The following is a 15349-nucleotide window of genomic DNA, read 5'->3' as shown; positions in this document are numbered from 1 at the left end:
GAAGGAGATCGCGTTCTGTCTCCTAGAGAGAACGTTACTTGTGGTGCGAAAAGTCGAAATCAATCCCAGAACAACAGCAAAGGACCTTGCTGAAGATGCTGGGAGGAAACAGGTACAAAAGTATCTATATCACAGTAAACGAGCTCCATAGTCGACACTAACCTGAATGCGCCGCAGCATAGGAAAGCCACTGTCCAAACACCATAAAAGGCCAGGACTACAGTTTCTCACTGCACATGGGACAAAGATTGTACTTTTTGAGAAAGTTCCTCTCGTCTGATGAAACAAAAATAGAACTGTTGGCCATCGTGACCATGCTATGTTTGGGAAACAAGGAGGGAGGCTTGCAAGCCGAAGAACACCATCCCCACCATGAAGCTATTGGGGGTGCAGCATCATATTGTGGGAGTGCTGCTGCGCCAGGATGGACTGGTGCACTTCACAAAATAGATGGGCATCATGAGGACCAGGAAATATGTGGATATATTTGAAGGCAACATCTCAAGACATCAGTCAGGAAGTTAAAGCTTGGTCGCAAATGGGTCTTCCAAATGGGACAATGACCCCAAGTCATACTTCCAAGGTTGGGAAAAATGGTTAAGACAAACAAAAGTCAATGGATTATTGGAGTGGCCATCACAGAGCCTGACTTCAGTCCCATAGAACATTTTTGGGCAGAACTGAAAAAAGTTTTGTGCGAGCAAGGAGGCCTACAAATCTGACTCAGTTACACCAGCTCTGTCAGGTGGAATGGGCCAAAAATTCACCCAGCTTTTGTGGGAAGCTTGTGAAGGCTGGACAAAACGTTTTTGACCAAGATAAACAATTTTAAAGGTAATGCTTACCAAATTACTAATGAGTGTATGTAAACTTCTGACCCACTTGCGAATGTGATGAAAAAATAATAGCTGAAATAAATCTTTCCCTCACAATATATTCTACATTTCACATTCTTAAAATAAGTGGTGATCCTAACTGACCTAAAGCAGGAATTTTCACCAGGATTAAATGTCAGGAATTTGTGAAAAACTGAGTTAAATGTATTTGGCTAAGGTGTATGTAAACTTCCGACTTCCAAACTGTTAAGACGTTTAGTCATGCCTGTCAATGCAATAGAATCCTACTCCAATGCGTTTCTGCTACAACAACATTTCTTGATAGATATGTTTTGCTTCCATGTCTTGCATAGTTTGTTTTTGTCTCGTATTGCATTGAAAGTGGCTAATATCAGTTGATTTGATCACATTCCAACAGTAAAGGGGAAACTTGTATTGTTAACTTACGGGAGAAACTCAGAAAAGTTGATGAAGTTCAAACTAGTGCTTCTCTGCGCAGAAGAGGTAGTCCTGTGGGCGCTGTGGCGTGCACAGCTTGGAACACTGATTACCGTGTGTCATGTAGCCTACCTCAAATGTTGAAATATACTTTTTAAATTATCTGAGAATTGCGTTGAGAGACAGTCAATCTCACCTTCTACCTTACCGTCCCCTAGACCCACTTCAATTTCTTACCGCCCCATAAGGTCCACAGCAAGCAACCCATCACACTGCACACTGCCCTATCCCATCTGGACAAGAGAATACCTACAGTGGGCAAAAAAGTATTTAGTCAGCACCAATTGTGCAAGTTCTCCACTTAAAAAGATGAGAGAGGCCTGTAATTTTCATACAGTACACTTCAACTATGAACAGACAAAATGAGGAAAAAATCAGCAGAAAATCACATTGTAGGATGAATTTATTTTGCAAATTATGGTGTCGCCCGGTTTGAGAAACAGTCACTAATAGTCGCAGAACCCAGAAGATGAGGCAGACACAAGCAGTACTAGAGACGGTGGTTTAATCAAGGTAAAAGATCTTCAGGCAAAATATAAATCCACAACGTCAAAAATAAAGCCAAAGAAAAAAATGGTAACCTCCAAATACAATGAAAATCCACAAAGTGGTAAGAACAGCAGGGAAAAACAAACTCAAAAGACTAATCAAAAATAAACAAGAACAAAACCAGAGTACCTCTGGAAAATCCAACTAGAGAAATATATGTTACAGCAGGGCGGGTGCTAACATACAAACACAGAGCAAAGAACTGAAACACTCAGGGTTTAAATACCTACAAGAAATGAGGCACAGGTGCAAACAATAACTAAAACAAAAACAAAAGGTTAAAAGGCGCAAGGAGAGTCAAGTGACCAAACCTGAATAGTCCTGGCCAAACCTGACAGAATCCCCCTCCTAGGAACGACTCCTGACGTTCCTACCAGCCTTCTCAGGGTGGAGGGCCTGAACTGACGAATGAGGTCAGGTCCAGTATGTCGCAGAACCCAGGAACGCTCCCGCGGACCTAGCCTTCCCAGTCCACCAGATACTGCCAGGACCCCCCCCCCCGGAATCCAGTATCCGATGGACGGTATAAGCCGACTGGCCTCCGATGACACGGGCGGAGGGGAGGTCTGCCTGCCGGGATAAGGGAGAAAAAAAACAACAGGTAATAAAGAAATGTGAAACGTGGGATTAATCTTAAGGGTATGTAGTGCAGGCGAAAAGTAACGGGGTTCACTCTTCTGGCAACCTTAAAGGGGCCATGAATTTCTGGCAGCTGCGAGACTCCCCCCGTAGCGGTAAATTCTTAGTTGAGAGCCATACTCTCTGGCCGAGGCGCAGGGTAGCCCGACGGCGACTCTGTTGGCTTGTCGTTGGTACCGCTGTGAGGAACGCAGAAGATTAAGACGGACCTTCTCCACGTAAGCCGACAGCGTCTGATGAACCTCGAGGCTGAAGGCACTCTGACTTCTGCCTCCTGGTCCGGGAACAATGGAGGAGCATAGCCAACTGACACTCGTGCGGGGACATACCAGTGGAGGAGGAGCACAAGGTGTTGTGCGCGTACTCGGCCGAAACAATGAAGGACGACCATGTGACGGGTTGTTGGAGACCATACATCTGAGGGTGGTTTCCAGCTCTGATTCATCCTCTCGTTTGGCCGTTGGACTCCGAATTGTACCCCTGAAGAAAGACTGGCAGTGGCCCCTATGAGTTGGCAGAAGGCCTTCCAAAACGTTGAGGCGAACTGGGGACCTCTGTCGGAAACCATATCTTGCGGAATGCCGAAGACTCGGAACACGTGGTTAATCACCAACTCAGCCGTTTCCTTGGCAGAAGGTAATTTAGTCAAGGGGACGAACCTGGCCGCCGTAGAAAACCTGTCGATGATGACTAGGATAGTAGTATTACCATGGGACGGAGGAAGGCCAGTAATAAAGTCCAATGAGATATGGGACCAGGGTCGGTGGGGAATAGATAAAGGGTGAAGGAGTCCTTGAGGGCGAGGTGAGAAGATTTGCCCTGGCAGCACACGGGACAGGCCTTGACGAAAGTGGCAACGTCTTCTTTTATGGTGGGCCACCAGAACTTACGCTGGATGAACTCCAAGGTGCGAGTGCCCCCACGAGGACCTGGGTCCTCGCTGCCTTTGGGAACAAACAACCGATTGGCAGGACCTCCTTTAGGACCCGGTTCGATGGCTTGAGCTCGTTTCACGGTATCCTCAACTTGCCACGAGATCGGAGCCACGATTTTAGCGGAAGGAAGGACAGGCATGTCAGTATCTTCTCGAATGGCAGGAGCGTAGACTCGTGACAAGGCGTCCGGTTTGAGATTCTTTGACCCGGGTCTATAGGTGAGGATAAACTGGAATTCATTGAAGAAAGAGACCATCGAGCTTGTCTGGAGTTCAACCGCTTCGCCTGCTGGATATACTCCAGATTTTGTGGTCCGTAAGCACTTGAACGGTTGAGAAGCCCCCTCGAGCCAGTGTCTCCATTCCTTCAATGCCATCTTAACCGCTAGGAGTTCACGATCCCCCACATCGTAGTTCCTCTCGGCCGGGGTAAGCCGGTGAGAGAAGAAGGCGCAAGGATGAAGCCTCTTGTCTTCACCCCTCTGAGACAGGACAGCTCCAACACCAACCTCTGATGCGTCTACCTCCACCACAAAAGGTTCATCCGCCGTCGGTAGTGTCAGGATGGGAGCAGAGAGGATGCGCTGCTTGAGTCCTTGGAAGGCCGTCTCAGCTTCTTCTCCCCACAGAAACCTTGCGTTGCCACCCTTGGTTAAAGCTGAGAGAGGGGCTGCCACCAAGCTGAAGTTCTTGATGAACTTGCGGTAAAAGTTAGTGAAGCCCAGGAAACGCTGAACTTCCTTAACGGACTTGGGGTGGGCCAATCCGCTACCGCCCGTACCTTCCTGGGTCCATCTGGACTCAACCGGGTTCCACTACAAATTCCAGGAATTGTACTCGGGAGGAATGGAATTCACATTTTTCCGGCTTAACGTACAAATGGCTGTCTAGGAGGCGTTTGAGTACTTGTCTGACATGCTTAGTGTGTCTTGAAGGGAACTCGAAAAGATGGGATGTCATCCAAGTAAACAAAAACGAAGATGTTAAGCATATCCCTAAGCACATCGTTTATGAGCGCTTGGAACACAGCTGGGGCGTTGGTCAGGCCGAAGGGCATCACCAAGTATTCGTTGGACCAGTAGGCGTGTTGAAAGCGGTCTTCCACTCGTCACCGGGGCTGATCCGCACAAGATGGTATGCGTTCCGCAGGTCAAGCTTAGTGAAGACAACTGCTTCCTGGAGCAGCTCAAAGGCTGTGGCCATAAGGGGTAGCGGGTAGCGGTTACGGACGGTTATGGCATTGAGTCCCGGTAGTCGATGCAAGGACGTAATCCACCGTCTTTTTTGGCCACAAAGAAAAACCCTGCTCCCGCCGGCGAGTGATGGACGCATGAGGCCTGCTGCCAGAGCGTCCTTGATGTAGGTATCCATAGCAGCTCGTTCGGGAGGAGATAGGGAAAAGATCCGACCCCTGGGGCAGGTGCCCGGAAACAGGTCGATGGGGCAATCGTAAGGTCTATGGGATGGTAGTCTGGTGGCCTCCTGTTTGCTAAATACCGGTTTGAGGTCATGGTAACACTCGGGAACTCGGGACAGGTCGATGGATTCTAGGGACTCGGGAGGGGAACTCGGGGAACTCGGGAAGATACAAGTGGCTTGGCACGTAGGACCCCACTGCTTGATAGTGCCCACAGACCAGTCGATGTGAGGGTTATGGCTGTGAAGCCAGGGGTATCCAAGGACGAGAGGGAACTCGGAACAGGAGATCAGATGAAAGTTCATCACTTCCTGGTGTTGGGAAACTGAAAGTCGCAAGGGGGTAATGACACGAGTGACAAGTCCAGATCCCAAAGGGCTTCCATCCAACGTAGTAACCCTTATGGGGTCACTTAGAGGTTCAGAGGGAACGCCAAAAAGATTTAACTGTCATGTGACATAAGAATAAAAAAATAAATTAAAATGATCAATCTCACACATGACAGACGGACACTAATGACAGTTGTGGTTTTCAATTGTACAGTTCAGGGTTTAAATACCTACAAGAAAATGAGGCACAGGTGCAAACAATAACTAGAACAAGGGAAAAACAAAAGGTTCAAAAAGGCGCAATGGGAGCATCTAGTGACCAAAACCTGAATATCCTGGCCAAAACCTGACATATGGTGGAAAATAAGTATTTGGTCAATAACAAAAGTTTATCTCAATACTTTGTTATATACCCTTTGTTGGCAATGACAGAGGTCAAACGTTTTCTGTAAGTCTTCACAAGGTTTTCACACACTGTTGCTGGTATTTTGGCCCATTCCTCCATGCAGATCTCCTCTAGAGCAGTGATGTTTTGGGGCTGTTCTGGGCAACATGCGACTTTCAACTCCCTCCAAAGATTTTCTATGGGGTTGAGATCTGGAGACTGGCTAGGCCCCACTCCAGGACCTTGAAATGTTTCTTACGAAGCCACTCCTTCGTTGCCCGGGCGGTGTGTTTGGGATCATTGTCATGCTGAAAGACCCAGCCACGTTTCATCTTCAATGCTCTTGCTGATGGAAGGAGGTTTTCACTCAAAATCTCACGATACATGGCCCCATTCATTCTTTCCTTTACACGGATCAGTCGTCCTGGTCCCTTTGCAGAAAACAGCCCCAAAGCATGATATTTTCCACCCCATGCTTCACAGTAGGTATGGTGTTCTTTGGATGCAACTCAGCATTCTTTGTCTCCAAACAACTGTGAACGTCCGCTTGAAGTATTTATCTCATATAATACAATACTCCATTAGTGTCTTCGAAGTATTACCAATTTAGTGCTGCCCATCCTAAATTAACCATCTGCTTCCCAATTCATTATTCGGTGCTCCTCATCAAAATATAGCTCTATGCTATCCATTACATTGACTCACAAGACACTCTGTTCAAGGCTCCTAGATTCATCGAGTTGATTGATGCTCTCTATGAGCGTGCGCAATCACGCTTTGTCTTCTCTCTACTTAGCCTACGGACTTATGTAAGATCCCCTGTGCAGTGTTTCCTTTAGGCCGTTTACCTCGATGCAGTTTATTTGTTCTTGTAGTATGCGCCGTTGTTACAATACTATGTGATGCCTGTCTCTCAGCGCTGTCCACAATCATAGCTACAACTCTGATTAAACTATTCTGTGGTCTCTGGATTGTCATCCAGCTCTGGTGTCTCTGTGTTGATCAATACTCTCCATGAATTCACTACGATTGTTCGTGAGATTTTTGCGTATCGATTGGTAAGTTCCCGGCCCTAGAATCTCACGGGAGATTATCGAATGTCTTACATATAAATGGTTCCCTATTTAGAATACACTCTCTTTAATAGTTCGCCTACCCTACAACCTCGCTCGTTGTACTCCTTTCCAAAAACCGCATCAACAGTCCTGAACTTACACTCTAGTGCTCAGTATCTCTATATGTGGCGCCTCAGCCTGGTATATGAATCTGTATTCCAAATACTGGCCTCAATCAACTCTAGTTGTCTGGATGTTTTCTTTAGATCCACTTCCTTAGGCTCCAATACGATTTCGGTTTCTTAAGGGCGTCCGAAGGACAATTAATTTTATTAGTCTCCAAATCATTTTTAATTAGGCCCAAGAACATTATACGGTTTCTTTAGGCTTCCAGTGCATTGTGTTTCTTACGCTGTTCCCTATTTGAAGCTCTTTGGTGTCTTTATAGTGATGCGTAGTTTCGTGTTAGAACCTATTAGATGTATTTGTGAACTTGTTTGTAATGGTTTGTAGTGACTATAGAGTCGCATACTTTTCTTTAGGCATTCACTAGAATAAACCATAAATGAGTTTCGTTAACCAATATAAATAAAGGTCGCCTTCTTTAAGTCGTCCAAGGTTAAAATTATCAGTGTTAGAGTGGAGGATCATATTAATGGCTGCTAATACTTTTAAGTAGTTACGTGCCTTAGAGGCTACACTCCGGAATAACACTCTACAGGATTATTCTTTTGTTGCTGTTTGTCAAGAGTCGGTAATAGTTCTTTTAGCACATAAATAACTTTTCATATACATGGCTCTCTCACAACACATAATATTTTGCGCTTAAATTTAAAGACTCTCCAATACAATGAATGTTTCTTTCATAACCTAGTTTCAATTTTTCTTGCGCGAAGATAACAGATATGCTACTTCTTTTTAGTGCTGCTCAAATGTGCGAGTTTTTCCTTAAAGAGTCCTTATACCTACAATATATGGTAGTGCATTATAGGGTATTTAACAGGCCTGCTCTCAATATACCTTATTTAGTGTTTGGCGTTGATAGAGCTACAAAAACAATATCGCTACAACTTCTTAGGTGGCCTGATCCTATACATACTTATTGTTCGCTACGCGAGTCATTCGTCCTCGAAGAGTTCTGTTTCTCTCTGAAGTGTCCACACTCAGTAGTATCTCCCTCTCTCTCTCAGCCATTCAACTACATCTACTCTAATAAGTTGTTATAGCAGCCTCTCGCGATATCTCCTTTTCGAGATCCCCCAATAGTACATGGTGTCTCTTATGTGGGCTAATAACACTCTGTGCGATTTAGGGCTCTTCTTCCTGACAGTGATCATCTCCTACTCTTCTTCTAGGCTTGAATACATTGTTCTTTAGGCTCCTAATAAGCTAGTGTGTTTCTGTGATAGACGTCATAGAAAACATACACATCTGCTCCTACCCTTTGTCGTCTCTAGATACATTGTATCTCTCTCTTTAGGCTTTGGAATAGCCCTTCTCTCTTTAGGCTCATAAAAGTGATGCATTGTTTCTTTTAGGCTCTAATAGCGTAACTTGCTTCTCCTTCACGTCGCTGTCTCCATTTGACTCATCTCTAGTCTCTTTAATGGTCACCTTGCCGTGAGCATCAACATGTCTACGATTTCTCTCTCAATACGTCCTAAATCACTCAATGTGAGTGTCTATACGACACACTACAACTACATTAAGTTGTAGTGTCTGAATTACCCAACCAACGACCGAGACAGCCTACAGGGAGGGGTGAGTTGGTCTTCTGCGAGTGTATGCGTGTGTTCCTTCGTCAGGACAAATAATCTTAGTTACTCTCAACGTCACACTCAAACAAAGGAGTGATCGTGGACTTAAGGACACAGCAGAGAGCACCCCCTATCCACATCGACGGACAGCCATGGAGAAGGTGGAAAGTTTTAAGTTCTCGGCGTACACATCACTGACAAACTCAAATGGTCCACACACACACACAGTGTAGTGAAGAAGGCTCAACGGCGTGAGGAGGAGGCTTTAGAAATTTGTCTTGTCACCTAAACCCTCACAAACATTTACAGATGCACAATTGAGAGCATACAGTCGGGCTGTAATCACCGCCTGGTAAGGCAACTGCACCGCCGCAACCAACAGGGCTCTCCAAGGGATTGTGCGGTCTGCACAACGCATCACCGGGGGCAGACCACCTACCCTCCAGGACACTTACAGCACCCGATGTCACAGGAAGGCCAAAAAGATTAGCAAGTACAACAAACCACCCGAGCCACTGCCTGTTCACCCCGCTACCTTCCGGAAGGCAATGTCCATACAGGTGCATCAAAGCTGGGACCGAGAGACTGAAAAGCAGCTTCTATCTCAAGGCAATTACACTGTTAAATAGCCATCCCTAGCAAGTGAGGCGGCTGCCTACATACAGACTTGAAATGGTTGGCCACTTTAATAAATGAAACACTAGTCACTTTAATAATGCCACTTTAATCTTGCATTACTCACTTCATATGTATATATACTGTTTATATACTATCTATTGCATCTTCGCTGTGCCGCTCTGTCATTTTGCTCATCCATATATTTATTGTACTGTATATATTCTTATTCGATTCCTTTACTTAGATTTGTGTGTATTTAGGTATTTTGTTTGTGGAATTGTAGATATTACTTGTTAGATATTGCTGCACTGTCGGAACTAGAAGCACAACATTTTGCTACACTCACAATAACATCTGCTAACCATGTGTATGTGACCAATACAATTGGATTTGATTTGATTTGAGAAGAACAACAGTGCATTAGCAGGGCAATTCAAGCAAGGCTGTAACGGCTGTCTAATTCCTCCTCCTCGGATGAGGGAGAAGAGTAGGATCGGACCAAAACGCAGCGTTGTATGAAGACATAAATGAATTTATTAAACAAGACGAACACTGACACGAAATACAATTGAATAACTACAAAACAACAAAACACGTAGACAGACCTGAACATGTGAACTTACAATATAACACGAAGGAACGCGCGTGAGAGCCAGAAATCTTGCTTGTTTGTAGGTGACCAAATACTTATTTTCCACCATAATTTGCAAATAAATTCATAAAGAATCCTACAATGTGATTTTCTGGAAAAGAAATTCTCATTTTGTCTGTCATAGTTGAAGTGTACCTATGATGAAAATTACAGGCCTCTCTCATCTTTTTAAGTGGGAGAACTTGCACAATTGGTGGCTGACTAAATACTTTTTTGCCCCACTGTATGTAKGAAGGCTGTTCKTTGATTCAACACCATAGTACCTTCCAAACTCATCATTAAGTTTGAGGCCCTGGGTCTCAACCCCACCCTGTGCAATTGGGTCCTGGACTTCCTGACGGGCCACCTCCAGGTGGTGAAAGTAAGAAACAACATCTCCACTTTGCTGATCCTCAACACTGGGGCCCCACAAGGGTGGGTACTCAGCCCCCTCCTGTACTCCCTGTTCACCCATTACTGCGTGGCCATGCACATCTRCAACTCAATCATCAAGTTTGCAGACGACACAACAGTAGTAGGCTTGATTACCAACAACGACGAGACAGCCTACAGGGAGGAGGTGAGGGCTCTGGGAGTGTGGTGTCAGGAAAATAACCTCTKARTCAACGTCAACAAAACAAAGGAGATGATCGTGGACTTAAGGACACAGCAGAGGGAGCACCCCCCTATCCACATCGACGGGACAGCCATGGAGAAGGTGGAAAGTTTTAAGTTCCTCGGCGTACACATCACTGACAAACTCAAATGGTCCACACACACACACAGTGTAGTGAAGAAGGCTCAACGGCGKTGAGGAAGGAGGCTTTAGAAATTTGTCTTGTCACCTAAAACCCTCACAAACATTTACAGATGCACAATTGAGAGCATACAGTCGGGCTGTATCACCGCCTGGTAAGGCAACTGCACCGCCCGCAACCACAGGGCTCTCCAGAGGATTGTGCGGTCTGCACAACGCATCACCGGGGGCAGACCACCTACCCTCCAGGACACTTACAGCACCCGATGTCACAGGAAGGCCAAAAAGATTAGCAAGTACAACAACCACCCGAGCCACTGCCTGTTCACCCCGCTACCTTCCGGAAGGCAATGTCCATACAGGTGCATCAAAGCTGGGACCSAGAGACTGAAAAGCAGCTTCTATCTCAAGGCAATTACACTGTTAAATAGCCATCCCTAGCACAGTGAGGCGGCTGCCTACATACAGACTTGAAATGGTTGGCCACTTTAATAAATGYAACACTAGTCACTTTAATAATGCCACTTTAATCTTGCATTACTCATCTCATATGTATATACTGTATTATATACTATCTATTGCATCTTCGCTGTGCCGCTCTGTCATTGCTCATCCATATATTATATGTACTGTATATATTCTTATTCGATTCCTTTACTTAGATTTGTGTGTATTAGGTATTTGTTGTGGAATTGTTAGATATTACTTGTTAGATATTGCTGCACTGTCGGAACTAGAAGCACAAGCATTTTGCTACACTCACAATAACATCTGCTAACCATGTGTATGTGACCAATACAATTGGATTTGATTTGATTTGAYAAGAACAACAGTGCATTAGCAGGGCAATTCAAGCAAGGCTGTAACGGCTGTCTAATTCCTCCTCCTCGGATGAGGAGAAGGAGTAGGGATCGGACCAAAACGCAGCGTTGTATGAAGACATAAATGAATTTATTAAACAAGACGAACACTGACACGAAATACACTTGAATAACTACAAAACAACAAAACGACGTAGACAGACCTGAACATGTGAACTTACAATATAACACGAAGAACGCACGAACAGGAACAGACTAAACAAACGAAACAGTCCCGTGTGGTGCGACAGACACAGACACAGGAACAATCACCCACACACAAACAGTGTGAACAACCTACCTTAATATGGTTCTCAATCAGAGGAAACGTAAAACACCTGTCCCTGATTGAGAACCATATCAAGCCAATAGACAATGAACCTAAACACAGAACACATAACATAGAATGCCCACCCCAACTCACGCCCTGACCAACTAAACACATACAAAAACAAGGAAAACAGGTCAGGAACGTGACAAAGGCCAATATGTGGTGATATTGTTTTGGGCCTATAGTCTACTGCACAAACCTCATTACTACAGTACGCTTTTTTAAGTAATGTAAAAAAACATCTCTGAACAGTAGATCTCGGCTTGCATTTGAACTCAGAAAGTGATCTCGACTCAAGGTTGGTGACTACTGTTCTAAGCAAAAAACATTGCCATACAGGCTAGCTACTTCTTTCCCGCTCCTAACTAGCCAACTAAAGCTAACACACAATRACATCAAATAGCTGAAATGACAGCAAACTATGTGTTTTACCTTTGTTTCTATTGCCATTTATTTTGAACTGTCTTTGAACTTCAGAGTTGGCTTAACATTGTACCAGAGCTAGACKAGAGCTAGACCAGAGCTAGACCAGAGCTAGACCAGAGCTAGCTAGCTAACAAGCTTGTGTGTGCAGAGCGACACCAGAATTAAAAACACTTCTTACCTTTTCATAGTTAAGAAATCCAATGTGAAATGTGATAGCTATAGTATCCCGAACTAGCATTGAAAAGTTCATCCATTCTTCTCTAATTAAAAGTTCATCCATTCATCTCTAATTGTTATATCGTTACTAATGTTAATCAATCTTTCTTTCCACAGTATGAATTCAAAGTGAAAAACATAAAGAAGAAGAAGGTCAACATCATAGTCTCAGTGGATGGAGTGAAGGTGGCACTAAGAAAAAAGAAAAAAGTGAGTCTGTTTATAGTGAGTCTTTTATTTATTTTTTGCATCCTGTTAATATCTTTACATTTGTGACTGTCTGGAGCTTAGGGGCAGGGAGTAGAGTGGATGGGTGTTGTGTTGTTTCTAACCTCCTCTGTCAAACTGTGCCCACTCAGCCATTACTGAGATGTGTCATATCCTGGGATTTTAAGGAGTGAGTGGAATTCAAATCCTGTCACCAGCAGAATGATTAGCGAATCTGTGCCCTGCTAAATAAAGCTCCAGACATGGTAGAGTGAAGGAAAGGAGTGAATATGTGCCTGGCTAAACTAATGTTTCCGACAGGGTAGAGTGGCAGAGTAGCAAATCTGTGCCCTGCTAAATACCGCTCCAGATAGGGTAGAATGGAAGAGAGGAGTGAACCTGTGCCCTGATAAACAGACAAGGTAGAGTGCAGGACAGGAGCAAATCCGTCCTTTGCTAAAAATGCGCCCCCTATTCCACTCACCCCGTCTTTCTCTCTCCGTCTAATTTCTATAAAGCTTTCTTTATAGCAGTTCTACACTGAGCTAGGTTTACTATAAATCTTGCCAGTAGTTAGACTGGGATTACCTTGGGTGACCTCTCTCCTGTCTCTCAGTTTTACTACAGTTCACTATTAAAGCCAAGCTAGAAGTACAGTCATAATCCCTAGTATGCAAACAAGCATAAAGAAGCCACTGGTATTCAGCAGATGTCTCCTACTCTCCTAACTTCCTTGACCGTCCATTGTTTGGAGTCCTGTATGGAGATGGTCCTTTCTTTCCTCTCCCTCATTTTTCTCTCTCTCCTCTCTCTCTCCTTTCTTTCCTCTCTCCAGACAGTGTTTTCTAAAGAGAGGACTGTACAAATCCGTTAGATACGGCTCAAAGCAGCGACTGAAGGCTATAAATTGAATCCAATTGTATTGGTCACATACACATGTTCAGCAGATGTTATTGTGGGTGTAGCGAAATGCTTGTGCTTCTAGCTCCGACAGTGCAGTAATATCTAACAATTAATATCTAACAATTTCACAACATATACTCAATACACACAAATCTAAGTAAGGAATGGAATTAAGAATACATATATAGACGAGCGATGTCAGAGCGGCATGGACTAAGATACAGTAGAATAGTATAGAATGCAGTATATACATATGAGATGAGTAATGCAAGATGTGTAAACATTATTAAAGTGACTAAGATACAGTAAAATAGTATAGAATACAGTATATACATATGAGATGAGTAATGCAAGATATGTCAACATTATCAAAGTGACTAATGTTCCATTTCTTAAAGTGGCTAGTGATTTCTAGTCTATGTCTATAGGCAGCAGCCTCTAATATGCTAGTGGTGGCTGTTTATTAACAGTCTGATGGCCTTGAGATAGAAGCTGTTCTTCAGTCTCTCGGTCAGGCAGACCGCCCCACCCTCTGGAGAGCCTTGCGGTTGCGGGCGGTGCAGTTGCCGTACCATGCGGTGATACAGCCCGACAGGATGCTCTCAATTGTATATCTGTAAAAGTTTGTGAGGGTTTTAGTTGCCAAGCCCACTTACCTCTATAGAAACCTGTAATGCATTTAGCCTCTGTAGAACATTTTAACAAGCCTTAACAACCTTTAACAATGGTGAGGAGCAGAGGGTGGGTGGAAGGTGGAGGATGGCTACAAAGAGGAGGTATGTGGCCTGGGTATAAATATCCCCCTCCCTCACACTGATTACAGGCAGGCCTTCATTGTTCTTAGTGGTCCTCCAGGGCACACCTCTAAGTTAGACCACACAAAAGGACAAATCATGCGTGTGTGTGTGTGCTGTGCATTTCTCCACTCTATCCCACTCTAAATGCCAATGGATGCTTCCATGTCCGCGAGCGTGCGCCGGCCTATCTACTCCTCGGGGGTCCAATGGCCTATATCTCACCTCCCTACACATCCTAGCCAAAAAAACTCTGTGGATGTGGCTTTAATTATGCAGTCAGTGGAGTGGGAGAATGAGACCCAATACTTGAACACAAACTGCCAGCAAGTCTTCTATATCAAAGTCATTCCAGTGCAGAATGGATTACCCTTTAGAGTCCACACAGACCGAGGCCCTTACCATCATATGGGACCCATCTTATGGAGGAAAATGAGAACAGAGAGAGGAGGAAGGAGGGAATAAAGAAAGGAGGAAAGAATATAGAAGGAAGAGAAAGGGAATAGAGAGAGGAGGAAGGGCGGAATAGAGGAAGTGACCACTAGACCGTGAAGGATAATTGCCCTCGATAACCCCAGTGGGAAAAAAAGAGAGAAGTGCCTCACACTCTGGTGAGACCCTCTAAGCAGACAGTAAGTGCCTCTGCCAGACCCAGAAGCTCTGGTTGTATTATTCTAAACAGCTGGAGTGAACTGGTGTTTGTATTGTTATTATGAGCTGTACAGGGAATGAAAGGTATTGAGCCACACGGTCCCGTGTGGCTCAGTTGGTAGAGCATGGCGCTTGCAATYCCAGGGTTGTGGGTTCATTCCCCACGGGGGGACTAGGATGAATATGTATGAACTTTCCAATTTGTAAGTCGCTCTGGATAAGAGCGTCTGCTAAATGACTTAAATGTAAAGGTATTGTGGTTTGAATGGGGCTCTGGGTTGTGGCTGCTTTGTCTCTCAGCCTGCTCTCTGGCCAGGGATGAAATGTCAACTCGTCCAGATACTGCCTCATTTACATCTCACAGAATGGAGGGATGAAAATAGAAATGTTTGCGTGGAAATAGTGTGTTGGTGGTGAAATGAAAATCAAATGGAGAAATAAATCCAATCGCTCTCCTTTTGACATGTATATTATCTCAGTAAACTGGGAGGAAGCCCAGTACAGAGTGAAATAGAGAGAATGAGAAAGAGAGAGCGAGAAAGAGAGAAAGACAGAG

General features: G+C 44.5%; 1 protein-coding gene across 1 annotated transcript in view; it reads left to right on the top strand.

The window, feature by feature from the left end:
- Positions 1 to 15349, top strand: part of LOC111972342 (carboxyl-terminal PDZ ligand of neuronal nitric oxide synthase protein-like) — a 260880-nt gene that overhangs the window by 114393 nt on the left and 131138 nt on the right. Inside the window, exon 3 of the mRNA XM_023999365.2 lies at positions 12356 to 12448. Within this exon, the coding sequence (XP_023855133.1) occupies positions 12356 to 12448 (93 nt within the window). The remainder of the gene's footprint in view (positions 1 to 12355; positions 12449 to 15349) is intronic.

Source organism: Salvelinus sp. IW2-2015, linkage group LG13, assembly GCF_002910315.2.
Source record: "Salvelinus sp. IW2-2015 linkage group LG13, ASM291031v2, whole genome shotgun sequence".
NCBI classification, from domain to species: Eukaryota; Metazoa; Chordata; class Actinopteri; order Salmoniformes; family Salmonidae; genus Salvelinus; species Salvelinus sp. IW2-2015.
Note: the sequence above shows the minus strand (reverse complement) of the source record. Positions and strands in the feature narration are given on the sequence as shown.